At 56.9% G+C, this 26638-nt stretch overlaps 1 protein-coding gene across 6 annotated transcripts; it reads left to right on the top strand.

The window, feature by feature from the left end:
• The first annotated feature begins 40 nt into the window (after nt 1-40).
• Nucleotides 41-26638, top strand: DHX34 (DExH-box helicase 34). 6 transcript variants are annotated; one of them, XM_036231729.1, is made up of 18 exons: nt 156-891; nt 1885-2019; nt 2608-3558; nt 5876-6187; nt 8222-8476; nt 10497-10599; nt 11721-11938; nt 14121-14295; nt 15812-16005; nt 16605-16706; nt 18231-18473; nt 18648-18821; nt 19152-19269; nt 20189-20295; nt 22451-22738; nt 23517-23693; nt 23899-24037; nt 24612-26638. In XM_036231729.1, exons 3-18 carry the CDS (start codon nt 2854-2856, stop codon nt 24743-24745), a joined length of 3444 nt encoding a protein of 1147 aa, XP_036087622.1. In that variant the 5' UTR covers nt 156-891; nt 1885-2019; nt 2608-2853; the 3' UTR covers nt 24746-26638. The 6 variants fall into 6 exon arrangements, with proteins under 6 accessions (XP_036087621.1, XP_036087624.1, XP_036087622.1 ...); XM_036231728.1 differs by lacking the exons at nt 156-891; nt 1885-2019 and adding an exon at nt 41-144; XM_036231731.1 differs by lacking the exons at nt 156-891; nt 1885-2019 and adding an exon at nt 67-148.

Raw genomic sequence — 26638 nt, forward strand, 5'->3', positions numbered from 1 at the left:
TTGAGCGTTCGCGGCTGCCCATTGGCTCTTCCCACCGTGGCTGGGCGGGGCCGAGCCGCGGGGTTGCCGTGCGCAAGCGCAGGACGGGCTCTGAGAGCGCGGCGGGCGCTGGAGACCGGAACCTGAATCGCTGGAGGCGGTTAAGTAGGTGACGGATGCGGGGCCAACGCCGGGTGGTTGTTGAGCGGTGGGAGTCGGGCCGGGTCCGGAGTGTCCAGGGAGCGAGCTGAGTAGTGGCGGGAGATCCCGAGATGAGGAAATATGTTGGACGAGGGCCCGGGAGAAGCGGACGGAGATGGAGCCTGAGCGTCCCCGAAGAACCTGGGGGACAGAGAGGCCCGAGTAATCGTGGCACCACAAGAAACTGCGAGAAACTGCGGGACCGAGGGACCTGGAGGTCGGGAGAGGAGGAAAGCTGAGAACGAGAGAGGTGGAGGGCAAGAAACTGATGGGTTCCCCCGGGAGAGTCTCACAGCGACTTCGTGGGAAACGTATTCGACCCGGGAACTTTGGAGTCGGAGGCTGATGCAGAAAGATTAGAGTGGGAACTGGGGAGCAGAAACAGACGAAAGAGGAAGACAATTTAAGTGCGCAAATTAAATAGAAGGAGAAGAGGCGGAATAATGGGGATAGACCAATAGATATGGAAAGATGGAGGCATTGAATAGGGAGAACCTGACAGAAACTGACATGGACGGGGAGAGATCTGGCCCGTGAACAGGATGGACTGAAAAAGAGAGGACACTGAGAGCTGAAGATGGAGAGCCAGAAAGGAGAGAAATAGGGAGGCAAAGAAAACCTGTAAAAGCTCCGAGCCTAGAAAAGAGAAACCAAGAGGTGGTCAGAGACATCGTGAAGGAGAAACTAGTAGATTCAGGAACTCTAAAAAAGGTAGCTTAAAAGAGTAGACAGACCCCTTGAGAGCCGTGGGGAGGTTCTCAGTTGGACCCGTGTGCCTACAAAAGCGTTTTGAAGCCTGAGAGGGATGCTCTCTTTCATTCTAAGGACCGGAGCATCTCAGGAGTTTTTCACGGTCTTGTGTTCTTACCTCCTGCCTAGTGTAGGGGCTCCCGCTGAAGCTGCTCTGACATCATCCAGTTCAGGTGTTTAATAAGTGATGTGCCCTCCCCACAGGTTGCTGCTCCTGTGGGAAACAACTCTGCCACTTTGCCAGTTCCTCCTTAGATGAGACGAGTCTCTGTCTCTAATGACTCCCACAGTCGGTCCTAGTTCCCTTGACAGCTCAGAGATCGAAGCTCCAAGTTCTGGTCCATGAGGGCCTGAGGAACTGGAGGCAGAGTGAGTGGAAGCGTTGCTAATGCCATTATGAAGAACAGTTGTGGCCTTTTGAGTGTAATTTTCTTCCAGGTTATATGTCCCTCATTCTTGCTGTTTTCCCTGTGTTAGTCACCATTGGAAGAAAGCACAGGACTTGAGTGCTAGTTACTGTTAAGCTTCTGTGTACCAGGCTAGGTGATAACACTGCCGTGTTTTGAGGAATATTGTGTGCGTTTGGTAGATGAAGAAAACAGCCTCACAGAAATTAATTTGCCAGTGATCACTCATTTAATAAATGATGAAGCTGAAGTTCAAACCCAAATGTGCCCGACACGAAAGCCGTTAGCATGAGAAGGCTCAGAACCCTTTTAAGATCGTAAACCCTTTTTAGAGTCTGTGCTGGACTCCCCTGCAGGAAACTGCACCTATGCTGGTATGGAATATGTTAGTTAGGACACAGGCATCTGTGAGGCAGAAACCCACCTTTGAGCAAAAAGACGTTTTCTCCTGTAGCTGGGTAGTGGAGGGTTGTAGGGAACTAAACGTCAGGCACTAAATGATGTCTCCAAGTTCTGCCCCCTCCCTCTTCTACTCCTCTCCTTGTAGCGGCTCAACGACCTTCCTTGTGTCGGCTGCACTGTGCCCATGTGCAGGCTTTTCTCTGGGGAAGGTGATCATCTTCAGAAGATACTTCCAAGAGCTCCGGATTTATGTCGGCCTTGCGTAACCGCAATAGATAAAGTGAGAACTTTTTAGTAACCCGGTGTGAATTCCAGAGAGGTTTCAGTTAACTCGCCTTGAGTGGTGTCCACATCTCAGTCTGAGCACTGGTTTAAGCGAGCGTAGGGTACCATGATTGGCCAGGCCTTTGTCACTTGCTGAGCCAATAGGAGGTCTCTGGTTTCAAGCCCATCAGAACCACATGGAATCCAGGAAAGGCTGCTCTCCAAAGGCAGGCGCCTCCTGTTAGGAGGAAGAAGGAAGGGGTGTGCTGAGCGGCAAATGCGATAGGCACGAAACGCAACACTTGCAAACTTGTGCACTTCGTTTCACTTAATCAGTAGACCCAGAGTACTCTTCGTATAGCACACCTCTCATGGTTTTGGTTAGGGGAGGCCTCCACAGACCCCTGGGCTTCCTGTATCACAGCCCCAGTCAGTGGATTGTCATTCTGGTGACATGTATGCCTCTTGCATGTGACCATGACCACTTGTTGGGGCTCAGGTGACCTTACTCTTTACTGTCCCTTTTCTTAGACTAGTGCTTGCGAAATAGGCTTTCAATAAATATTTCTAAAAACAAATGAGTGTTTTCTGGTCTCTTCCCTAGGCATTCAGGGCCCAAAAATCCAGGCGGAACTTGTATCTATCGTGGAGATCATTGCAGGAGTCGTGATGTGCCCTGTGAATTATGAGCTTGACCCTGGCCACTTACTCTGCCATCGCCTGCGGTGAGCCTGTGCCACTCCTGAGTTTCTTGTTGCAGTCACTGGCCTCTCACTGCAGGAGGTGGGGATAGATGAGAATGTTTGGTCCAGGTGATGAAGACTGAGGCCAGTTTTGTGACAATGTTGTGATGGCTGCTTCCAGGATAAGGGAGGGCAGGGCTCACCGGGACCGATCCCGGGCCCCCAGTGAGGAGGAGGCCCTGGGGAAATGGGACTGGAATTGTCCAGAGACCCGGCGTCTGTTCGAGGAAGCCTTCTTCGGCGATGAGGATTATATCCGCCAGGACTCGGAGGAGTGCCAGAAGTTCTGGTCCTTCTTTGAACGTTTACAGAGATTCCAGAATCTCAGGACCCCCAGGAAGGAGGAGAAAGACCCTGGGCGTCCCCAGCCCGGCAACCCAGCACTGGCTGACCTACCTGGTGCTTATGACTCGCGTTACCGCATCAACCTCTCTGTCCTGGGCCCCGATGCTCGAGGCCCTCGGTGGCCGGGCCGGCGTCTGCCCCCGGAGAGAGTGTCTGAGTTCCGCCAAGCTCTGTCGCATTACTTGGACTTTAGCCAGAAACAGGCCCTTGGGCGGCTGGCCAGACTGCAGCGTGAGCGGGCAGCGCTTCCCATCTTCCAGTATGGGAACCGCATCCTGAAGACACTGAAGCGGCACCAGGTGGTGGTGGTGGCAGGGGACACGGGCTGTGGCAAGTCCACTCAGGTGCCCCAGTACCTGCTGGCCGCCGGCTTCAGTCACGTGGCGTGCACCCAGCCTCGGCGAATCGCCTGCGTCTCGCTGGCCAAGCGTGTGGGCTTCGAGAGCCTCAGTCAGTATGGCTCGCAGGTGAGTAGTGCTATCCGCGTACCAGCTTTTCCCCGTGACCTTGGGGAACAAGCTGCTTGTCCCTGGCAGATCGCGAAGTTACGAATATACGTCCTTTTTGATGCCGTAGAAATTTACCGAATGTCCTCTATGTGGTCCCAGCGAGACAGGCTCCACCAACACCCAAGACAGGCAACCTCGTCTTGTTGCATTTTCTTAACAAATTGGAGGCAAGCCCCTCCACCAGCAAAGATGACATTTTGCTTTCCTGCCATACTCGCTTTGTCATGGTGGTTGAGACAGGGCCCGCAGTATAGCCGAGGTCTGCCCGTGTGGCACTTTAACAATAAAAATGTCCTAAAGGTTCCTCCATGTTTTTTCTCTAGGTAGCCATAAAAAAAGAATGAGGACACTTTCTTACTAATGGTTTCTAAGGTTCTAATCCTGGCTCCCCAATTAAAAGTTGTTATTGAAGTTAGAACACTTTGAACACAAAGGAATGCACGTATCATAAATGTACAGCTCTGAATTTTCGCAAGTCGAGTATATTTGTGTAACTAGCACCCAGATAAAAAATCAGGCTTACCAGCACCCCAAAGTCCTCTCGCCTCCCCTCTGGTTACTCCCTGGAAGCCCTAAGGGTCAGCACTATTCTTAGTGATAAATCATCACCTTAGCGCTAGATCATCACACCTGTGTTAATGATAGAACATCCCAGATTATTTTTGGCTCTTTATCTTTTTATTAATGGAATCAAAAGTATGTTCTCTTCTGGCCTGGCCTCTGTCGCTCACTCTCAGTTTTGTGAGGTGCATCTACCGCGTCCGTGCAGGTGCGTGGCGTGCCTTCCCGGCGCTGCACGGTTTCCCCCGGTGATGGCACCACGTATGTTTGTCCCTTCTGCTGCTGCTGGGAATTTGGGGTGTCTCCAGTTTCAGGCTCTAGTCAACAGTACCGCTCTAAACATCCTGTGACCTGCCTTTTGGTGTCTTTGGTGCATATTTTTGTCGAGTGTGTGTCTAGCAGTGGGATTGCTGGGCCATCCGATCTGCGTGTATGTTTAGCTTTAGCAGATGGTGCCAAAGTGTATGGCAAGGCGGTCGTGCCGTTTTGCACCCCACAGCGGTACATTCGATGTTGTCACAACGCCTGTGACCGTTCCTCTTTTTCATTTTAGCTTCTGTAGTGGGTGTGTGGTGGTATCAGATTTTAATTTGCTGTGTGGGCTTTAATTTGCGTTTCTCGGGTGACTGAGGATGTTGAGCACCTTTCCATGTGTTTACTGGCCGTTGGCAGATGCTCTTTGGTGAAGTGACTGTCCCGGCCTTTTTCTGTTTGTCTTTTGCACTGTCTGTCTTTTTGTTCTTGACTTATATAGGATTCATGTATCGCTAATCTCATCTTCTGTTTTGTGAATGGCCTTTCATTTTCTGAAAGGTTGTCTTTCGATGTTGATGTCTTTTTATTTCAAGTGTGTCATTTTCTTTTTATGGCTGACAGTCTTTGGGATCTGTTAAAGAAATTTTTGCTTACTTTAAGGTCGCAAAGATGTTCTAATTTTTTTCTAATTAGTTACATTTAGAACTATAATTCATCTGAAATAGGGGGGTGTGTGCGCATATGCGCGTAATGTGAGGTACCACTTTCTAGCTGAGTTACCTTGGATGAGTGACCTCAGTTTCCCCATCTGTGAGGTGAAGCTAAGAATAATTTTTACAGTCTACAGCCATGGTACCCTCAACAAGCTCGATCTGGTTTGATCTCGGAAGCTAAGCAGGGTCGCGCTTGGTTAGTACTTGTATGGAAGACTGCCTAGGAAGACCAGGTTCTGTAGGTGTAAAAAATAAAAAAAAAAATATAAGGGATTGAAAGCTGACAGAGTCCTTGGAATATGTGAGGTCAACCAAGCGTTGCCTCGTCTAAAAATAAATAAATAAATAAGAATTATTCTTACAGCCTGTGGTGGTTGTGAGCATGAATTGAGTCAAGAGACATAAAGTGTTTAGAATCGTCGGTGGTACCTAGGGAAGGCTCCAATAAAGGCTGATTTTTATTATAATTGTTAATTACTGTCACAAACCAGGCTCCGTGCCAGATGCTTTGTTTGAATTAGCACATATAATTCTCACAGCATCTAGGAAAAATATACGTCTCAAGGGCGGAACTGCTTGCCCAGGGTCAGCAGCCCTAGGTAGCAGAAGTCGGGTTTTCACCCACGTCTGTTGGACTGCTGTGTCTGATGCGGGGGCACTGGTTTAGGTTTCCGTCTGCGCAGGGTGAGGGCCTAGTGCCCACGCCCGGGGTCCTCCCCTGACAGCCCTGCCCCCTTCCCCGTCAGGTCGGCTACCAGATCCGCTTTGAGAGCACACGTTCGACGGCCACCAAGATCGTGTTTCTGACGGTGGGGCTGCTCCTCAGGCACCTGCAGCGGGAGCCCCGCCTGCCCCAGTACCAGGTCCTGATCGTGGACGAGGTCCACGAGCGGCACCTGCACAACGACTTCCTCCTGGGCGTCCTCCGGCGCCTGCTGCCCGAGCGGCCGGACCTCAAGGTCATCCTCATGTCGGCCACCATCAACATCTCGCTCTTCTCCAGCTACTTTGGCGGTGCCCCTGTGGTGCAGGTGCCCGGGAGGCTCTTCCCCATCAAGGTTAGTGCGTCCCCACCCCCGTCCTGCCGCCTGGTCTCTGGCCAGACTTCAACCTGTCCCTCCTCTTCTGCTCTGTTTCCCACCCCTTCAAGTAGGGATCTTTTCTCTCCCTCTGTCTTTTTTAAAGCTGCCATTTCCTGAGCCTTTTCAGTGAGCAGGGAAGAGTGCTAAGAGCCTGTTAGAGGAGACCCAGAAATGTAACAGGCCAGGTAACAAAGAAGTGTATTTCTTCCATATAACAGTCCAGCTGGTCCAGGCCGATGGGCAGCTCAGTTCCACGTAGTTATTCAGGGATCGAGGCTCTTCCATCTCGTTGCTCTGCCATCTCTTTGGGGAGAGTTTCTCACACTCGGCATTGTTGGCGTTTTGGACAGGATGATTCTTAGTTGCGGGACTGCCCTGTGTGTCATTGATGTTTATCAGCGTCCCTGTCCTCCACCCACTAGGGACAGGTGGCATCTTCCTCCCCCAAGTGTGACAAGCTGATTTATCTCCAGATGTTGCCAAGTTCTCACCAAGCCCAGTAAGAACCCTGGCCTGGAGGTTGTCCCAGGCCGTGTGGTTAGAGCCAGTGGGAGGACGGAAGGCGCCTGTGTCAGGTGCATTCTCGGTTTACCAGTTGGATGTGACTTTGCAGTTGCTTCCATCCTCATTTCCGAGCCCCATCGAAATGCAGGGAGGCTAGAAATTGTCATCTCTCTCTCTCTAGGCAACAGTGCGCCAGGGAGGAAGAGAGCAGACTTTGTGGGGGCCATACCAGTAGACACACCCGATTTCACCCCGTTCTCTCAGTAGGCCTGAAGCCCCTGCATCTCCTGACACATCCCGCTGACGTGAGGTGCAGCTACTGCTGAGGAAGCCGAAATCAGGAGACACACCCTTTAGGTGAAAGAAAGGGAGTCTGACAGTCACCAGTAGCGTGTTCTTTAGGTCCTCTCCCAGGTCACTTTCCCCACACTAGGCAGAGATCCCTTCTAGCTTCCCAGCTCTTCAGTTCCCCCAGCAATTTGCACCCCGCACTTTCCCCCAGTTTCCCAGCCACTGGCTCTAGTTCACATGTAGTAGTTGTCCAACGTTGACGATGGTGAGCTCAGCTCATGTCCATTGAGCGTCTACCACGTGCTCCCCGCTCACAGGCGAGCGTGCGTCAGCCCCGCCCACAGCCTGGAATCGCCACCCAGGAGGGTAACAGCAAAGCTCGCAGTGTGAAGCTACTTGTCTCTAGGATTACTCGGAAATGGCAGAGCCGCCACTCGAATCCTGCTCGCAGGTGACAGGCCCGGTGCCAGAGGCTTCTTTTTGCTCTTCCCGCTCTCCGTTCCCTCCCCTCCACCTTCCTGTGTCCCTGGGAGGCGGCCCGTGTGGATGGTGCGAGTGGACGCCTCGCCCTCTGGCATCCATGAGCCACTGGGGAACGAGGAATCCATCCCGTCCCTCGAGGTCTCCAGTAGGCTGTGGCCCTCAACCGAGGCCACGGCTCCTTTCAAGATGGCGCTCTCCACGTAGCCCCCTCCTCTGTGGTTTTGATGGCTAACCACTCCTTCCCCTTGGGCCTTTGAGCCAAGAGTTGGTAACAGCCCTACGGTTCCACCAGGAACCTGTACTGTCCCCATGATTTTCAGTTCTAAATGCCCAGCGGTCTCACTTCTAAGCAGCCAGAGAAACAGTGCGAGGGCGCTTTCTGAGCAGGGATTTCTAGGGTTTAACCTGGCTGCACCCCATAAGGTTTTGTCTTTATTGAGTTTATACTCCAAACATAACAGTGCACGTATCACATGTAAATCTCAGTACATTTTTATAAATTTCATACCTGTATGCTGCCAGCGCTCAGATTAAAATGTCAAACATTGCCAGCTCCCCAGAAGCCATATACTCTCTCCTTTTATTTCATCCTCCTCACATGATCCTGTCTGAGCGTGCTGTCTGCCTTCTGACTGCTGTGTGTCTGTCTCCTCTGTCGGCCCGAGGTCTCCCTGCGCCTCTGCTCCGAGCTGGAGTGACAGGGTGCGCTCCCGCCTGGGGCTTTCTTTGCAGGTCGTGTACCAGCCACAGGAGGTCAAGCCAGCGACATCCAAGTCGGAGAAGCTGGACCCGAGGCCCTACCTGAGGGTGCTGGAGGCCATCGACAATAAGTACCCACCAGAGGAGCGGGGCGACCTCCTCGTCTTCCTCAGCGGCATGGCCGAGATTGGCACCGTGCTCGAGGCTGCCCAGACCTATGCCAGCCACACGCAACGCTGGGTGGTGCTGCCACTGCACAGTGCCCTCTCTGTGGCCGACCAGGACAAGGTCTCAGCATGCAGCCGGGCAGGGCGGGGTGCGGGTGAGGGGGCGTGACTCCACAAGTTCAGGGCTGCGGGCATTAGAGGGGCTGCTCACAGCTTTCGGGAGGACGGGTACGTGCCAGGGCGCGCTTCCTGGTGATGTGGAGGCTTTGGAGGGTAAGGAGGGTTTTGAGCAGGAGGAAAAGGAGGATGACAGTTGAGGGAGGGGACCAGCGTGGGCGAATGCTGGAGGCAGGAATCTGTGATGTGGGTGTGGGGAAAGGTGAGGAGACCGCCTTGCTGGAGCAGAAGGGTGCCAGGACAGAGGCTGTTAACAAATCACCCCCAAAACTTTGTAGCAATGAGCCTAGAGTAAGGAGCATGCATTATGTCACATGGTTTCCGTGGGTCGCGTTTGGGAGCGGTATAGCCCGCAGTACCGGCTCAGGTCTCCTGAGGGTGCAGTCAGGGGTCAGCTGGGGCTGCACTCATTTGACGGCGTGACTGTGGCTGGCAGTCGTCTCCGAAGATGGCACACTGACATGGCCGGCTGTTACCTAGGGACTCAGTTCCCCTCCCTGCGGCCTCCCTAGGGGGCTGCTTGAGCGTCCCCACAGTGTGGTGGCTGGCTCTCCCCGAGATGCCCAAGCAGAAGCCACAGTGCCTTTTGTGACCCCCTAGCCTTGGGAATCACAAAGCGTCATTTCCGCAGCATCCCTCTGGTTAAGCCCCACTCGGTGGGAAGCTCCCGGGTGAGGCTGGGAGTCCAGGGCCAGGGCACCCCGGGCTGTCCTGGGAGCTGCCTGCTGTAGTCACCTTGGGGAACAGTTCCTTCAGGTCAGAGTCGGTTGTTTACTGATTGAGGAGACAGCCTCTGAGCACCACCTTGGTGCCTCCCCTTGTGTCTGTCGGGGGAAAGGACAAGTAATTGACAGTTTCCAGACAGTGGATGGAAGCCCTGGCGCTCTGGGAGCAGCGTCTTCGTGGATTCGGGTCGGGTTCCTTGGAGGAAGGACTTTCCAATCAGACCTGGGAAGGCCCAGCCAGGGAAGGGGGCTGGGAGGAGGAGTGTCCCAGGTGACAGGAGTGTGAGCTCTGCGTCTGGCCCGTCTCAGCCCTCACTGCAGCCCTGCCTGCCCGGCGCAGGCGCCGTCCCCGCTTCGCAGGTGTGAAGCCGAGATGTGAGCAAAGGCACTTAGTGGCAGAGCCAGTCTGCGGAACGTGCTAATTTGGCACCAGAGCCCGTGACATTCACCAGGGGTTGGCAAACTATGTGAAGGGTGAGGCAGCACGTATTTTTAGGTTTCGTGGGCCACGTGGTCTCTGTCACCATGTCTCAGCGCTACCGTTAAGCAGACTGACCAGCTGAGGCCGTGCGCCATGAAAACGATTCACAAAGACAGGCGGCAGGCTGGTTTCGGCCCCGGCTGCAGTTGCTGACCCCAGCTCTAGCCACTGTGCCTGACTGCCCCTTGGGTCCAGGAGAAGGGCTTGTGCTGCGGGGTGGCTGCGGTCCGCACTGTGACGGGGAAGTCGGGAGAGGTGGGGCTGGACAGGGCCACAGGGTTAGACTGCAGGGGGCGTTGTGGACCCAGTGTGGAGCCATGGCATACTGGGTCCGCGGGAGGGTTCTGAGCGAGGCGAGGCCAGTGCCAGTTTATGCTTTAGCGGGTCCCTCTGCTGTGTGTGACGGACGGACTGGACGGGCTGAGTCCAGAGGCCAGAGACCAAGGAGGAAGCTTGAGAAGGGCCTGGGTGGCAAAGGAGGGGCCTGTGCCAGGGCAGGGGTGGCGGTGTGGGGAGGCGCATGACATCCAGAAACGTTGAAGAGGTTCGGGTGGGGAGGGGAGGGGAGGACCCAAGACAGCCCAGGTTCCTGGCCTTGGGTGACATGAATGATGAGCCATCTCCAAGATGGATGTGGAGGAGTGTGTAGAGGAGGGTGCTGGGCTGTTTTAGACGTGCAGGTTTGAGGTGCCGTTGGGACCTTCCGGGTCGGTGAGGGCTGAGTTAGTCCCCGATGTCCCCTCCTTACTCTCCCCCAGGTATTCGACGTGGCCCCCCCTGGAGTCCGGAAATGCATTCTCTCTACCAACATCGCCGAGACCTCAGTCACCATTGATGGGATCCGCTTCGTGGTGGATTCTGGTGAGGGCGGCCCCACACACCGCCCCGGGGACCTGGAGAGAAGTGTGCAGTCTGGGGACATGCAAGCGTCTGACCTGGAGCAAAGTGGGGAGTGGGGGGCATTTAGGGCTTTGGAGCAGCGACAACGTCTTCATCTTTCTCAGTCATTCTAAGCTTGCTTCTCCCCAGGGCCTTTGCACTGACTGTTGTGTCTGCTGAGAGCTGTCTTTCTCCAGATAGCTATGAGCTCATCTTGTCCCAGGGCCTGCACAAATGGTCCCCATTAGAGGCCCGCCTCGTCCACTTAATCTGAGTAATCTCCCCTTTCTTCCGCTCTTGCTCCCCTTATGGGGCTTTATTTTTCTTGCTAGTACGGGCATCGTATTTTATATCTGTTGATCTTTTCATTTTCCATCTTCCAGACTAGACTTTTCTCTGGAAAGTCAGCAGAGCACAGTGGTCAGGGGACACTGGAGCCAGCCTGGCCAGGTTCAGTGCTGGGTGTGGGACCCAGGCTGTGTCCCTGACACTCTCTGTGTCAGTTTGCTCATTCTTAACACGGCAGTAATGACAGTGCCTCCCTTAGGTTGTAAAGATGAAACGAGTTAATACATTCGGGTTCTTAGGATAGTTCCTGGCACAGAGCGAACGCTCCATAAATGTCAGCACTTACCTTACAGTATCGAGTCTGGGATATCAGTGATAAAACATTCCACAATTTTTTATTCAGTCAAGAAAAATTTTAAAACACCGCCCATTAACCACAGACATGCCGTTGATTTTAAGGCACGTCAGAGACGGTACAGTATGAGAAAAGTTTGGTCTTAGAATTGATGAGACATGGTGTCTATTCTTCCCCGTGAGCCCAGGGACTTTGTTTTGTGCTGAGGACAGTGCCTGGCACGTAGTAGGTGCTTCATAATCCCTGTCACATGACTAAACCTCTGAATAAGCAAAGGCTTGAATAAACAAAAGATGTGTGAATGAAAAAACGAAAGAGTACATTAACGCAGTGTCAGCGCCAGGTCCAGAATGAGCTGACGGTCATGGACAGCGTTAGTGGAATAAAGGACTCAGGAAGGGGCGGGTGGGGGCAGGCGCATGCCACTCACAGAGGCCCTCCCGCCCCTCCTCCGACCCAGGCAAGGTGAAGGAGATGAGCTACGACCCCCAGGCCAAGGTGCAGCGGCTGCAGGAGTTCTGGATCAGCCAGGCCAGTGCCGAGCAGCGGAAGGGTCGGGCGGGCCGCACAGGCCCCGGCGTCTGCTTCCGCCTCTATGCCGAGTCGGACTACGAAGCCTTCGCCCCCTACGCCGTCCCCGAGATTCAGAGGGTAGCCCTGGACACGATGGTGCTGCAGGTGAGCCAGGGCGGGGAGGGGACCGCCCTGAGTGCTGGTGCCCAGCACAACCGGGAGATGGTTAGACAAGACCAGTCCCAGAGTTGAGTGTCAAGAAGGGTGGGGCTGGCCGGGCCACCAGGGTGTTCATCTCTCCCGAATGTCACATGCCATTTTGAGGGGAGAATTGTCCTCCAGATTCACAGGGTCACGGGAAGAACCTCATGACTTAATAGAGTGCTTTCAGCTGTAACAGAAAATCCATTAAGAAGTCGTTTCTCGACACGTGTCACATCTTAGTAGCTGCTCGTAGACCAGATGAGGGCACCTGCTGCCTGGATTGCCAACGCAGCAAGACCCTCCTTGGGCTGGCGGGCAGTTTCCTGTATCCTGAGACCCAGACCCCTTCCCTCTTGTGCCTCAGTCATCCCTTTCAGAGACGGGTTTGTGGAGCTTTGTACTTCCCCCCCACCACCCTGGCTAGAGCTCCCCCTGGCCACACCGCACTGCAGGGGAGGCTGAAAAGTGTAGTCTCTATGCTTGGGAAGAGGAGGGAATGGCAGGTGGGTGGGGACAGGGAGCGCCTGTTGTAGGCTCACATGTGCATGAGCGGGGCACACCAGCCCCATTTTGCATGTGACACACGCTGATAGTGTCTAATTGATTGATTTCATTTTTAAAAAATGCTGACCATGACCCACTTCGTGGAGTTCCTGACCCACATAACCTGCTATTTCAAAAACACTGGTTCGAACTGTAAGAAAACTGTATCGTTTTGCATAACCAGAAGCCCCGAGATGGAGAGGTTTTAGACTTAGTTACTTCAATGAATCAATGATGTCATAAAGGACCTAGGTTTTCTCTGTCTTTCCAATCTCAGCAGCTCGCCTAATGATGATGATGATGATGATAAAAAAAAAAACACCTAGTGCTTACTGCGGGCTGGGCTCTCTGTTTTATGTACATAATTGATCCTCACAGAAAATCTGTGGGGTAGGTAATCTTACCAACCCAAAGTAAGGATGAGGAAACGGATGCAAAGAGGTCAAGCAGCTTGACCCCGGTCACACAGCTGGCAAGCGGCACAGCTGGGATTCCATCTGAGGCTGCATCGTGAATGCCACCGGCTCTGGCAGCCGTGGGCATCATCTCCTCCTCCCTTACTACCCAGAGACGGGAACAACGACCTGCTCCTTGTGGGTCTCATGGATAAGGCCACGGGAGCCTAACCCGGAGGCCCCCGGCTGATTTCCCAGCCCGTCTTGTTGGCAGAACTGCCTTGGGTGCCCTCTTTATGACCTGTAATTGTCCAGCAGTGGCATTGCCAGACTGGATTGGAGCACTGATTCTCAGCCCCAGCTACCCACTGGAATCATCCGGAGAACTTAAAAAAAATCTGTGCCCTAATTCCCACCAGGAGCTTCTCATTTGAAGGTCTTTCAATGGGTATTGGGTGATCTCCCAGACAACATCAGGGTTCAGTGAGCAGGGAGGAAGGGCCGGTCACCTAGCCGGGAGACTAGGGCTGAGTCCCCGGGCTCTCTGAGCGTCCCTCTGGCTCATGCCGGACCCAGTGACAGGTGCTTATTTCATTTTCCCCACCACCTGCTGTGCCTCTGAATTCATGGAGATTCTTTGGTCAAAAGAGAGAAACCCAACTGAAATTCTTGTAAGCAGTAAAGGGGATTTTGTGGCTTTGGGTATCCATCATGGGGGAGGCGGGCCTAGCTGTGGAAAACTTAAGGAATTCTCCATTGGTGATGGGTGGGCTAATTTCCAGGCAATGGAAAAATAAGCACAGCAGCTCTGGGCTTCCATCCTGGCCCCTCACGAGCAGAGAGGATGCTGGAACTTCTCTCTCCCAGCTGTAGTTTCCAGTTCCAGGGAAGGATTCTGATTGGCCCGGCTCAGGTCATGTGGTTATTTCTTAGTTCCCATGAGGGCTCGGGGGGGGGGGGGCGGGGGCCTGAGAAACCTCGAATGGTTCAACTTAGATCGTGTGCTCATTCCATGGCCAGGGTCTGCGAGAAGAGGTGCTGGGCAGACAGACAGACACACAGGCAGACAATGGCCCTTCTCCCCTGCCTCTGTGCTATGGGCCTTGACACTTAGTCTTAAAGGGTCACAATTCGTGATCCGAGCCCTCTCAGTGCTCCACAGCTTCTCATGTGTCCCATCGTGGGGGGTTCGGTTCTCATTCCAGATGAAGAGCATGAACGTGGGAGACCCCCGAACCTTCCCGTTCATTGAGCCACCCCCACCAGCCAGCCTGGAAACAGCCATTCTCTACCTCCAGGACCAGGGCGCCCTGGACAGCTCAGAGGCCCTCACCCCCATCGGGTCCCTGCTGGCCCAGCTGCCCGTGGACGTCGTGATTGGTGAGGAACCCCGCCTCGGGGTGATCGCACAGGGCACCAGGTGGATGCAGGGCGCTGCCTGCTCTCCAAGCGACTCTGAGTGACCCGCCGCTTCTATGGGCCCCTTTCATCCGTCCTCGGGTTCTCTGTGCCAAGCTCTGCTCTAGGGGTGGGGTTACAGCAGTCAGCAAAGGGGCGCCCATCTCCGCACAGCCCGCTCCCGGCTTTGCCTTGGCATCTCTCGTATGTCAGTCATGAGGATCCCCACCCTCTTCTTCTTCTTCCTCCTTCCTGCGTCATCCCCGCCCGCTGAGGAGCCTGCTGCTCCGGGCGCGTTTGTCTTGCCTGATTCTCCTGACTCAGGACATTCTATTTCTACCCAAAATCCACAGAATATCCCCAGTTCCGCATCACCACCCATGGCACCATTTCCCAAGTGTGATGCTCAATGAAACCTGCCCATGTTAGCACCACTGAATCCCCCAGCATTGCAATAACAGAGCTTCACTGAGGATGGGAGGTGGAGACCATCAGCTCTGGGAGCCTCCCATGGCTGCGAAGTGGTTATTTCTGTTTGTTTTGTAAGGGAACATGTCTAAAACAAGGAGAATCAGGTCTTCTGTGAAGAAAAAGAAAGTTCCATGAGCATTTCCTGTATGCTGGTGGAGGGCTTTCCAGATCCTATATCATTTCATTCCCATTCAGGGAGGGGAGGGCCTCCAGGGACCCCCGAGTGCAGAGAAGAAACTGAGGCTTGGCCAGGGATGGGGTGGAGCCCAGATGGCTCAGTCACCAGTCAGGCACTCCGAGTACTTCACGGGTGAAACAGTTCTTCTTAGCAATATAATAGACACTGCCCTTAGCCCAGCAGGGCAGGCAAGGGGACCGGTGGGGATGAGTCAGACACATGACACACAGGCCACTGCCCGGGGCGGCCAGGCAGGCGAGGGCCCGAGCACTGGGAGACAGGTTTTCACCTCGTCCTGATACTGTTCCTACTGCTTCCTTCTCTTTGTTCCTCCATGTCCTCCCTTCTTCCCTGTCCCCACTTCCTCCCTCTCCTCCCCTTCTCTCCCTCCCAGTCCTCGCCATCTTCCCCTGCTTCCACCTGGAATTCAGCAAAGATGGCAGGAGAGGGTCATCCTGAGGCAGGCACAAAAGCCAGCGCCCGCTGTGTGCCAGACAGACCAAGATACAGTTCGTGTGGAGGTCACATTCTAGAGGGACAGGGACACTGCCGCGGCAGGTCAAAAGGAGTGTAGGGAAGGCAAGGCGAGGAGGGGGGCTGGGGGAGCTGGTCGTGAAGCGGGGAGCGGGCAGGCGGTGGCATTGCTGACAGTGGCCACCATCACTAACAGTGCCCACCACATGCCTGAGGAGGCAGGGACTGTGGTCATCTCGAGCCTACAGGTGGGGAAGCTGAGGCCTTGTGCAAGGTCACGTGACGGGAAAGCACAGGGCGTGGCTCTGATGCCTCTGGGCGAGGTGCAGGGAGGTGGGCAGGGCGCGCTCATCTCGCCCCCACCCCTGCCCCCAGGGAAGATGCTGGTCCTGGGCTCCACGTTCCACCTGGCGGAGCCCGTGCTCACCATCGCGGCCGCCCTCAGCGTCCAGTCGCCCTTCACCCGCAGCGCCCAGAGCAGCCCGGAGTGTGTGGCAGCACGGCGGCCGCTGGAGAGTGATCAGGGGGACCCATTCACACTCTTCAACGTCTTCAATACCTGGGTGCAGGTGAGGCCTGCGGCAGTGCCCGCCCACTCCTGTCTGCACCACTCGTGGGACCCGCAGGACCCAGGATTGAGGGGGAGCCGGGGGCTGCCGAAGCACCACTTACAACTAGTGCCACCTGGAGAAAGTTTAGACTCAATGAGTACCCCCTGTGTGTCCAACACACGTTCCCTGAGCCCCTGACCTAGGCCTATCTCTGTGCAGGGTGCTGCTGGGGACCCGGTGGTGATCAAAACCACCTGACTGGGCCCTCCTGGGGCTCGCAGCCCAGTGCAGGAGACAGACCCATCCCCAGACAGTGGCCACCCGGAATGGGCTGTGCTGGGGAACCCAGAGGGCTGAGAAACCCTGGAGGGCGTATATGACCCAGTGTGGTCTGGGAGGGCTTCCTGTAAGAGGGGGCAGTAGGGCTGAGACCTGCAAGGAGGAAAGCAGGTATCAAGGATGGCTGACAGTTTGCCCACTGGCCTTGTATCCTCCAAGTTACCGATGTTGGGGCCCACGCTGGGGCACACGCTGGGGCAGTCTGGGTTGTGGGTTGCCCTTCCCCCCACCCCCCAGCAGCCGGGCCCTGACACTTGGAATCTGTGCCCTCCAACCAGGTGAAGTCCGAACGGAGCGGAAACTCACGCAAGTGGTGCCGCCGCCGGGGCATCGAGGAGCACCGGCTGTACGAGATGGCCAACCTGCGGCGCCAGTTCAAGGTGTGGCTCGCGGCCAGGTGGGCCGCCCGGCCAGGCACAGAGGGTCAGGAATGCACGTGGGCAGCCGAGATGGGGGGAGACAGTGAGTGCCCGCGAGCATGCTGCAGCTTCTCTGACAGAGCGATCAGGGTACCCCCCTACACTCACCTCCCGCCATCAGATGACCAAGCGTGGGAGTGCCGTGGGCAGGGCGAAGGGTAGAAATCCCAGGGGGCTCCCCAGAGGGGACGTACAAGGTAGCTGTCACAGGCCACATCCTCGTAAAGAGCCTCGCCCTCTGGAGCAGGGGTGCTGAGCTGCCCCTGCGGATCGGTTGCTGGGAGACAGTGTAAGGCAGCAGTTGTTGGCACCAGATCCGGAACCGGATGTCCCAGCGGCGACCTCCAGCTCTGCTGTTTGCCAGCAGTGTGACCCTGTGCCCCTCTGGGCCTCGGCTCGCCCTCAACCAGGGACAAGAAGCGCCTGCCTTGCAGTGAGCCTGTGGGGACAGATGGGTTAGTGCGCGAAGAGCCCACGGTGGCCAGAGAGCGTTTGCAGGGTGGCTGCTGCCGCGATGTGATTCTGCGCCTTGTGTGCGTCATTAACATTCCACGACGTCTTTCCGTCTGAGCGTAAGGTCTGCTGCTGCACGCTCGGTGGCTGCGTGTGTGCCCCGCAATGTAAATAAAATGAAGGCGTCCCTGGGCACGCCAGTAGCAGGTGGGCAGATTGAGGCCCAGGGTGGGCGTCACCCCACCAAGATTTCTCATGCAATTTTAGGGGTCCCTGTGCTGGGGACCGGTGGTGTCCTCACTGTTGTCCCATCTTGCAGTGTCTCCAGCTCTCTAGAGCTGTGAAGCAGCCTAGTGAAACGTGGGGATCCTTCTCTTTTTGTCACACACAATATCCCACACCCTTTGTTGATCAGGGCTCATCGAGAAACTGAGCCCAGTCCTGTAGGATCACCCAAAGACTGTTCTCAGAGGTGTGGGCAGGGGTCTGTAACGTGTTGCAGACCCTGTCCTTGCGAGTCCGTTAAGTCCAGGCCCCGCCTCACTCCCGAGACCAAAGTGCTTTCTACGATGGGGCCCAGGGCTTGGCATTTCAACAGGTTTCTGCGTCCCAGACCCTGCTGCCGATCGGGGACCCCACTGACAACCGACAGTGTAGGAAGCTCGGGCCTGGGGTGTCCTGAAGGGGCAGGTTGGAGCTGTGACAGGAGCCCTCAGGGAGGACCCCAGGTTACAGTCACCCCCTCTCGTCACTCCCTCCCTCCTGTCCTCACCCAAGGCATTCGTGGGCCAGCAACAATGCTGTAGCAGCCACCGTGCCCATACTGTGCACAGGCTTGTTCTTATACGGGCCACTCCAGCCACTAGCAGCCCGGGCAGGGAGGCCCTGGGAGAGGCCCCATTTTCCACTCGGGAGGAATTGTGGCTCTGAAGGGCAAAGTTACTTGCCAGCAAGTGGCAGGCCCCAGACGTGAACCGGTGTCTGGGTGCAGAGCCCACTCAACCTGCCTCGTGTCCCTCACTCACTGCCCAGGAGCTGTTGGAGGAGCACGGGCTGCTGGCCGGGGCCCAGGCCCGGGAGCCGGGGGACAGCGCCAAGCGGCTGCAGCAGCGCCGGGAGCGCCGGGCCCTGTACCGGCTGAAGCGCCAGCACGAGGCGGGCGGGGGCCGCCGGCGCAAGGTGCTGCGGCTGCAGGAGGACCAGGCTGGGTGCTCCAGCGACGAGGATGAGGGAAGCACAGCCTCTCGCAGGGCTGGCGACAACGTGGACATCCAGGTGGGCCACCGTGGGACTGTCCGGTGCCTGGGGTGGGCGGGGGTAGAGTGGGGGCCTGAGGGGATGCAGTCCTGCCTTCGCCTCAGGAAACAGGTTCCTGTGGCCATAACCTGGCCCCCCAGCCCCAGTTCCCAAAAGCCCTTGAAACCCCACCTTTCCCCACGCTGCCACCAGGACGTGAAGTTCAAGCTGCGGCACGACTTGGAGCAGCTGCAGGCGGCCGCCAGCTCGGCCCAGGCCCTGACGCGGGACCAGATGGTGCTGCTCAAGCTGCTCATGGGCCGGGGCCTCTACCCGCAGCTCGCCGTGCCGGACCCGTTCAACAGCGGCCGCAGGGACTCGGACCAGGTGGGCCTCCCGCCCCCCGGCCCCGGGCAGGTTTTATCATTCAGCGCCTTCCCAGCAGCTGCTCTGTGCTGGGGACGTGACTGTGACCAGAACAGCCCTCGCCTTTTCCTTTTGGGGTCACAGTCTGGTGAGGAGACAAACCCGTTCCCAGATGAAGGATTCAGAGTGGCTGGGGCTGGGATGGGGAGCCCAGAGGCTGAGAGAACCCTGCCCGGGCAAGGGTCAGCAGGGCTTCGGTGGAGGCGACTTCTGAGCTTAGACATGGAGGAGGGTGAAGAAAAACGTGCAGGGAGGAGCAGGGCTGAGGTCCTCTGTCCCTGTCCTCTCCAGATTTTCCACACCCAGGCCAAGCAGGGCGCTGTGCTGCACCCCACCTGCGTCTTCGCCAGCAGCCCCGAGGTGCTGCACGCGCAGGAGCAGGAGGCCCAGGCCAGCGAAGGGAGCCGAGGTACTGTGAGACGAGATGGGGCAGAGTGGCCTCTTGTCACCACTGCTGAGCCCGCTGAGGCCCAAGCTGAGCCTCGCCCTCCCCGCAGTGGCGTGAGCGGGCCTGCGCCTGTGGGAAGGCAGCGTCCAGTCCGTGGGTTCAGACTACATCCTAGTGGAATCTGCGCTGTAAAGGCCACGTCAGCCCAGCGGCTGCTCACAGGCCAGGCCGTCCCAGCCAGAAGACCCCCAGGGTGCAGGCCTCTGTGCTCCCATGGGACCTTCGCTCCTGCAGCCTGGTGGCCGGTTGTGCTGTCTGAGTCTGGGGCATAGGTCCTCTTCTCGTTTGTAAACAGAGGCGCATGCTGCATCAGATGACACATGTTAACTCAAAAAAGGGGGTGTATGATTTTAAACCTCAAAGAGAAAATTTGAAACTTTAACTGCTGTGAATTCCTAGTCTCGTAGCCGTCTTCCTATTATTACATTGTTTTTTCCTTAATTTTTCAATTTTGGAAATCTCTGTCATCCAAGTAGAGAGTGTGACAAACCCTCACCCAGGTTCTGTAGCCGTCAGCATTTTGCCATTGTTGTTTCTTCTGTCCCCTTTTTTCCTTTTTTGCCGGAGCGTTTTAAAGCAGATCACAGATGTCATATTGTTTGGTAATAATAATAATGACGGTTTTAGCTTTGCATAGTGCTGTTATCACTCCTAACAAAGTTAACAGTATTTCTTAATGCCACCAAATAGCCAAAGTCATATTTATTACAACAAAATGTTTAAAACTAAGTCACAGACATTTTATTGCTCCATGCGTGAGCATGTGTGGACAGGTAAATGGCCCAGGTGGGACAGGCAGCCCCCGGAGGAAGGATGGGGGAGGGTATAAGTGGGAGATGGGTGGGCAGAGTGAGCCTGAGCTGTCCTCTTGACCCTTCAGATGACAGGGACAGGATGAGCAGCAGGCACCAGCTCCTCACCTTCGTCTCCCTGCTGGAGACCAACAAACCGTACCTGGTGAACTGTGTCCGCATCCCTGCTCTCCAGGTGGGTCCCGGCCCCGCCTCCCAGCACCCAGGTGTGATGACTGTCCCCAGGGTGGGATGCATGGGGCAGGCTGCTGGCTGTGGGCATCAGCTGCAGACTGTTGGCTGGCTCCTGTCTTCTCATCCCTGTATTCATTCAGCAGTTCCTTGCTGAGTGCCTGCCATGCGCCAGGAACTGTCGAAGGTCCCCATTCCCCCAGGTCTCACGGGAGGACCAACAGTGCCCATGAACACAGGACAGCACTAAGTGAGATATTAGTGACAGCGATGGAGAAAATAGAGAGGGTCAGGAGGTTAGGAAGGGTAGATGGAGGGCGAGGGAAGGGGACAGGTTCTAGTGTGAAATAAGGCCACCTGGGTGGGCCTCATCGAGAGGCCTAGTAGTCGAGCAAACCCCTGAAGGAAGGGGGGGGAGCGGGAAGAACACCCTAGGCAGAGGGAACAGCGAGTGCAAAGGCGCTGAGGCACACGTGTGCACAGGGAACACTGGAATGGTCCGTGAGGGGGCGGGTACCCAGGGGTGCAGTCAGGCAGCAGTGAGCCTGGGGCCCGTCCACTCCCAGAGGGGTCAGGGCAGCGCTGGGACAGGGTCTGGCCTGGGACGGAAACAGGGAGCCAGGCGAGGGACAGGGTCTGGCTGGGGTAGGAAGCAAGGAGCCGGTTGAGGAGGTGGCGGCCGTGTCAGGCAGGGGCGGACGGCGGCTGCTGGGCAAGGACGTGCTCGGGGCAGATGCGCACACGTGTGTGTGTGTGTGTGTGTGTGTGCGCGTGCGTGCCTGCTCCCAGGCAGTGGGAGCCCTGACAGCAGCGGCTGCCACACCCTGCGCGCTCACTGGGTGCCACCCTGCTGCTCTGGGCCTTTAGAGGAGAAGACATGTCACTTGCCTAAGCCACACAGTGAGCAAGTGGCAGAGGCAGAGTGCCAGGGCCACAGCCTGCACCTAATGCCTCCTGCTTATCAGATGGGACTCCCCGTTATCAGGAACCCCCACTTTTACCCCAGGGAATGTGGAGTGGAGGAAAGAGAGAAATCCTTCAGGCTCCCCAAACCTCGGGAAGATTTTGTGGACACCATGAATCCCTATCTCTAACCTGCTCAATTTCGCATTCATTCATTTACTGAGCTCCTGCACGCACCCCCAGTGCTAATTCCTCTTCTAGGTGCTCGGCGTGTGGTCGTGGTCAGGAGCAACAAACTCCCTGAGTTTGTGGGGCTCACACATGAGTGGGGGAGGTGGACGGTAAACAGAAACACAAATGGCTATAGAGGATGGTGCCGCGGGCTCTCTTTGGTGCTGGAGAGAACAGACCTCAGTGTGCTCATGACGCAGTGTGCTCATGATAGAGTTTTAAACACACACAAAAGGAGACAGAGTGGCAAGCCGAACCCTGTGCCATCCCGCGCCGTCACCCAGCCCCCAAACCATCGACTGCTGGTCAGTCCTGCCCCATCCCATGGGATTTTCCCCAACATGGTGGGCGTTGACAGTTTTCACACAGAAGTTGGAAGAAGCGTTTGGCGAGCACAGACCCTTCAAATGATGTTGGTCTTTTGCTACCTCGCGTACCTGTCCCTCTGTCCACTCACCACTTATTTCAATAGGTGGCTTTTCTTTTTAATTTCTTGATGCATTTGAAGGTGTCAACAGCAGTGCCCTTCCGCGTGCGTCCCGTTAACTAGCGTTCAGTATTTGTGTATTTGAGGATAAAACGTAGAGTAACGTGTTCACCTGGTGGGGACACCATTTGAGGAGTGTGGACAAAGGTGGTCGCATGGTCACCCGGCCCATGAAGACGGACGACTCCTCAGCCGTCCGCCCCCAAGCGGGCCATGGGTCCCGCCTTCTCAGAGCAAACTCTATTTCACTCTGGTCTTTATTAGTCCATCTCTCCTAGTTGAATGTCAGCTCCAGGGGGCGGGGACTCCGGCTGCCTCATTCCCAGTTGTGTCTCCAGCACCTGGAAGAGTGCAGAGCTGGTGCAGCAGGTGTGGGGGGGCGGGTCGGTGGACCGATGGGTTTGTTGGATAGATGGAGATGGATGGACGGGTGGACAGATGAATGGGCAGGTGAGCAGGAGCCCAGCCAGGTGGGGGCCCCTCTAAGATGGTGTGCTGTCCCTCACCCCCTGCCTGTCTTCTGCCCCCTCTCTTCCAGTCCCTCCTGCTGTTCAGCCGGTCCCTGGACACCAATGGCGACTGCTCACGCCTGGTGGCTGACGGCTGGCTGGAGCTGCAGCTCGCGGATAGTGAGAGTGCCGTGCGGCTCCTGGCGGCTTCGCTGCGGCTCCGATCCCGCTGGGAAAGTGCCCTGGACCGCCAGCTGGCTCGTCAGGCCCGCCGGCGGCTGCCGGGGGAGGAGGAGGACGACGACGACGACGGTCGCAGCAGCCTCAAGGAGGTGGTGGCCCTGAGCAGGGAGCTGCTGCAGTTCATGGCGTCCAAGGTACCCGGCGCCCGGCGCCTGCACCCGCTGGCCTGAGAGGGCGTCCACCACGGGATCGAGACCCCTGAAGGCCTGGCTTCCAGTGCACTGAATGCATGTGACTTCGGGGGTTCTCAAACCAGAGAGGCTGATGACAAACCCAAGGTCACGCAGCTGGTCAGGGCTGGAGCTGGGGTGTGATCCCCATGGCCGGGCTCCAGAGACCGGCTAGTAACCCCTGTGGCCCTTGTTCGTCGGGGCTCATCAGTCGCCTACCGCGGGCGTCGCGCAGGTCCCCCGCAGTGACAGCCGAGCGCGTGCGAGATGAGAGGGAAGCTGCGAGGGGTCCTGTCCTGGAGGACGGGCGGGAAGAACTGGATAGAGATTTAAAACCAGCCTCCCACCTCTTAAGTGGAGAGTCGAGAGTTGATTCTGATCCTACTGCACGTGGCAGGGGTGGGGGGAAGGGTGCAGCCCAGGGTGGCCTCCTGGAGCAGAGGAGGGACCCAGTGAAGCAGGGAAAGAGGACGGGATAACATGTCGAGAGGGAGGAGGGGGAAGGGCCAGACTCTGGATGTGGGTGTGGGGAGCTGGGGTCCCGGGGAAGGCAGTTGAGGTGGGTGCGGGGCATCGGACATGCTTTAGACAGGCCGCTGGTCCTGAGGGTTCGATACTATGTCACTATCAGCTTAAGCAGTCAGCCCCCGTGAGTGAAAGGTACAGGCCTGGGCTTCAGGCGCGGCTGGACCCGGGTGCTCTGAGCGGGACTTGCTGAGTCCGCCTCTCTCTCCTTCGTCAGGTTCCCTACAGGCTCCGGCGGCTCACGGGGCTGGAAGCCCAGAATCTCTATGTGGGACCCCAAACCATCACGGCGGCCCCCAGCCTCCCCGGCCTCTTCGGCAGCTCCGCCCTGTCCCCCCACCCTACCAAAGGGGGCTACGCAGTCACGGACTTCCTCACCTACAACTGCCTCACTGTGAGCACGAACCCCGCCTCGGCCCCTCGCTTTCCTGCCCTGAAGACGGGGTTTTAGGGAGCACCCTCTTTTCTAACTGAGTACAGAGATGCAGTTATAGTTTGGGGCCCGCCAGCCCCTAAAGGAGGGTCCCCAGGGGAGGGTCCCAGGTGGCCGTGCTGGGCCAGGTGGGTCCGAGCCCTGAGCCCTGACACCACTTGCGCAGAGTGACACGGACCTGTACAGCGACTGCCTCCGCAGCTTCTGGACCTGCCCCCACTGCGGCCTGCACCTGCCCCTGACGCCCTTGGAGCGCATGGCCCACGAGAACACCTGCCCCCAGGCCCCGCGGGACGGCCCCCCAGGTAAGGGCTCGGCTGGGGGCGGGGGCACCGCTGCCCACCCCGCTGTCCCTCTGTCCCCCCAGTGGTTTCCTCGGCGTCTGGGCATTTGCTGGATGATCTGGGGACTGACGACCTAAGCCCTCTGGCCCTGGTGGGTGCCACCTGCACACTTTGTCACAGAAACGCGGAGCCCAGGGTGGGGAGGGCCTGGAGGGCCACCTCTTTCTTATTTCCGTTTGTCTGTGGTCTCTCCGTGGTCTGCCCCTGTGCCTCTGTCTGTCTCTCCCTGTGGATCTGTCCCACACAGCTCCACTCTGGCCGTGTGCACCCCGCTGTTACCCAGGGAGTGCTGCAGGAGGCAGACCCCGGCACGGTGCCTGCTGCCGTCCCCACCCCGGGCTTCAGTCTCTCTGCCTCTGCCTCGTACAGCAAAGACTTGCCTGTGTGTGTGCATTAATCACAGATGGCTTTCTAGGGGAGGCAGAGCCCAATTCCCCAAAGGCTAGGAGAGGCTGAGCCCCTTGGGTGCCGGGATTCAGGGGCGGCTGAGAGTCTGAGGGGAGCGCCCCCTCAGCCTCCGTCTCTTCTTCCTTAGGGCCTGAGGAAGCCGCCCCCGAACCCCAGCAGAAGGCGTCGGCCCTGCAGAGGCCCTACCACTGCGAGGCCTGCCAGCAGGACTTCCTGTTCACGCCCACGGAGGTGCTGCGGCACTGGAGGCAGCACGTGTGAGCCCAGGCCGGGGACTACGACCCCAGCCGGACCCCCAGCCTGGATGCAGGACGGTGGCCTGTACACCCTGTGGGGCGGGGTATGAGTAAAGTTCCACATACTGACTCCGACCTGCAAGCCTGTGCTGCCCCCAGAAGGGAGCCGTTTCCCCTGTTGGCGCCCATGGTCTCGCTCTCGAGGGCCCGGGGTAGGTGCGCCCGAGTCCGGCCTTCGGGCTCGGATGGAATGTTGGCGCCTCTGGCCGCGCTGAGTCTGTGCTCGCGGCCTCTGCGCCCCTGTGAACTAGGGAGACCCGCGCTGGGCCACCATGTGTGTCACCCAGAGTTGGTGAGGATGGCGGTGTTGGTTTTCACACAGGACCAGAGTCGGCACTCCAGCACGGCCAGTGGGGCTGCTACAGGGCCCGTGGGCCATTCCCGGCTGTCCCCTCAGCTGTCCCCTCAGCTGTCCCCTCAGCTGTCCCCTCAGACCTTCAGCTCTCCGCCCACGGCATCCCTTCCCTGAGGCACCTCCCGCCTTGACCCAGGGTGGCCCCTGCCACAGATCTGTCCCTGTCCCAGGCCACTAGGCCTGGTCTCCTCGCTCCCCACCCCCCACCTCCATGTCGCGGGGCCTGCCCTGCCTTTTGGCGCTCGCGGAACAACCCCGCGGCTTCGCCCTGGCCGCCCGTCTATCCCCAGCGCTTTCACAGCATCAACACCTGAAACCGCTTATCTTTAGGTCTGCTTGTTCGTGGTGACTTGACTCACTCAAAAGTATCTCTGTCCCTTTCCTGTTATGGTCTGTGACAAGGCCTTCCCCAACCCGAAGTATGAAAAACCAACAAATACGTGGGTGAGGGGAGGGACTCACCTCAGACTCCCCCACCTCATCTCCAGCCAGTTTAAGAACATGGCTTCTCAGGACTGTTCCTGCTTTACTTCCTTTTTCCATGTTAAAATAAAATGAAAGACCTACAAGCAAGAAACAGTTTTTTATATTGGGGAACCTGAAAATTAAAGCCGTCCAGTGTCCCCCCAGAAGCCTTAAGCATCTCCTAGTGTCTGACCCACCCCTTCCTGGGGAGTGGGTGTGAGGGAATCTGCTGGAAGGAGGGAGGGAACTTCATGCCCCCAGAAGGCTGAGAAGGCCATCAGGGCGTGTGGGAACCAAGGATGCCCAGAGGTCGCAGACCCTCAGGGGTGAACTCCAGGCCTTAACAGTATCAGACATTCTTATTACCCACTAACTGCCTGGGGACACGTCTGGTCCAGCACATGCACAAAAGCTCCAGACGAGGCTGTGGCTTTGCCAGTCCACAACCGCGTGAAATAAACATGGGATTGGCCAGGATTAAGAAGGTAGATGGCACCACCCACCTGTGGGGCACCCCGCCATCAGAAGGGGAATCCGTGGCCTTCTCTGGGGACAGGGCAGGGAGCGATCTAGCAGGACCCTCTGACGCACAGAGTGCACGCCTCAGTCAGCAGTCTTCCAAAGCTCTCTGGAAGCATAACATACAGAAAAGCGCCCAGATCATAAGCGAGCGCTGGTCAATTTTTTCAGGAAATGAAACATACCTCTCCCACTGGCATCCAGACCCGGAGACACAAAATGACCAGCCCCCCGCAGCCCGGCTGGGCCCCCGGAGCGTGCGTTCAGTTTGGGCAGGTTGTTGGGATTTGTTTTCCGAAGTCACTTCGGCAGTTTGCGTTCGTGCCAGCGGCGGGCGAGAGCTCTGGGTGTGCCACACGCCGACTCGCTGCTGTCAGTGACCGCCATTGAAGCCAGTGATGTTTGTTTTAGTTTGAATGACATTTTCATGATGACTAGTGATGTCAAGTATTTTTTCACGAGCTTATTGGCCATTTATATATTTTTTGGAGTTTATATTAAATATTTGTCTCTCGTAAA

Source organism: Rousettus aegyptiacus, unplaced genomic scaffold (genome assembly GCF_014176215.1).
Source record: "Rousettus aegyptiacus isolate mRouAeg1 unplaced genomic scaffold, mRouAeg1.p scaffold_m13_p_14, whole genome shotgun sequence".
In the NCBI taxonomy this organism is placed as follows: domain Eukaryota; kingdom Metazoa; phylum Chordata; class Mammalia; order Chiroptera; family Pteropodidae; genus Rousettus; species Rousettus aegyptiacus.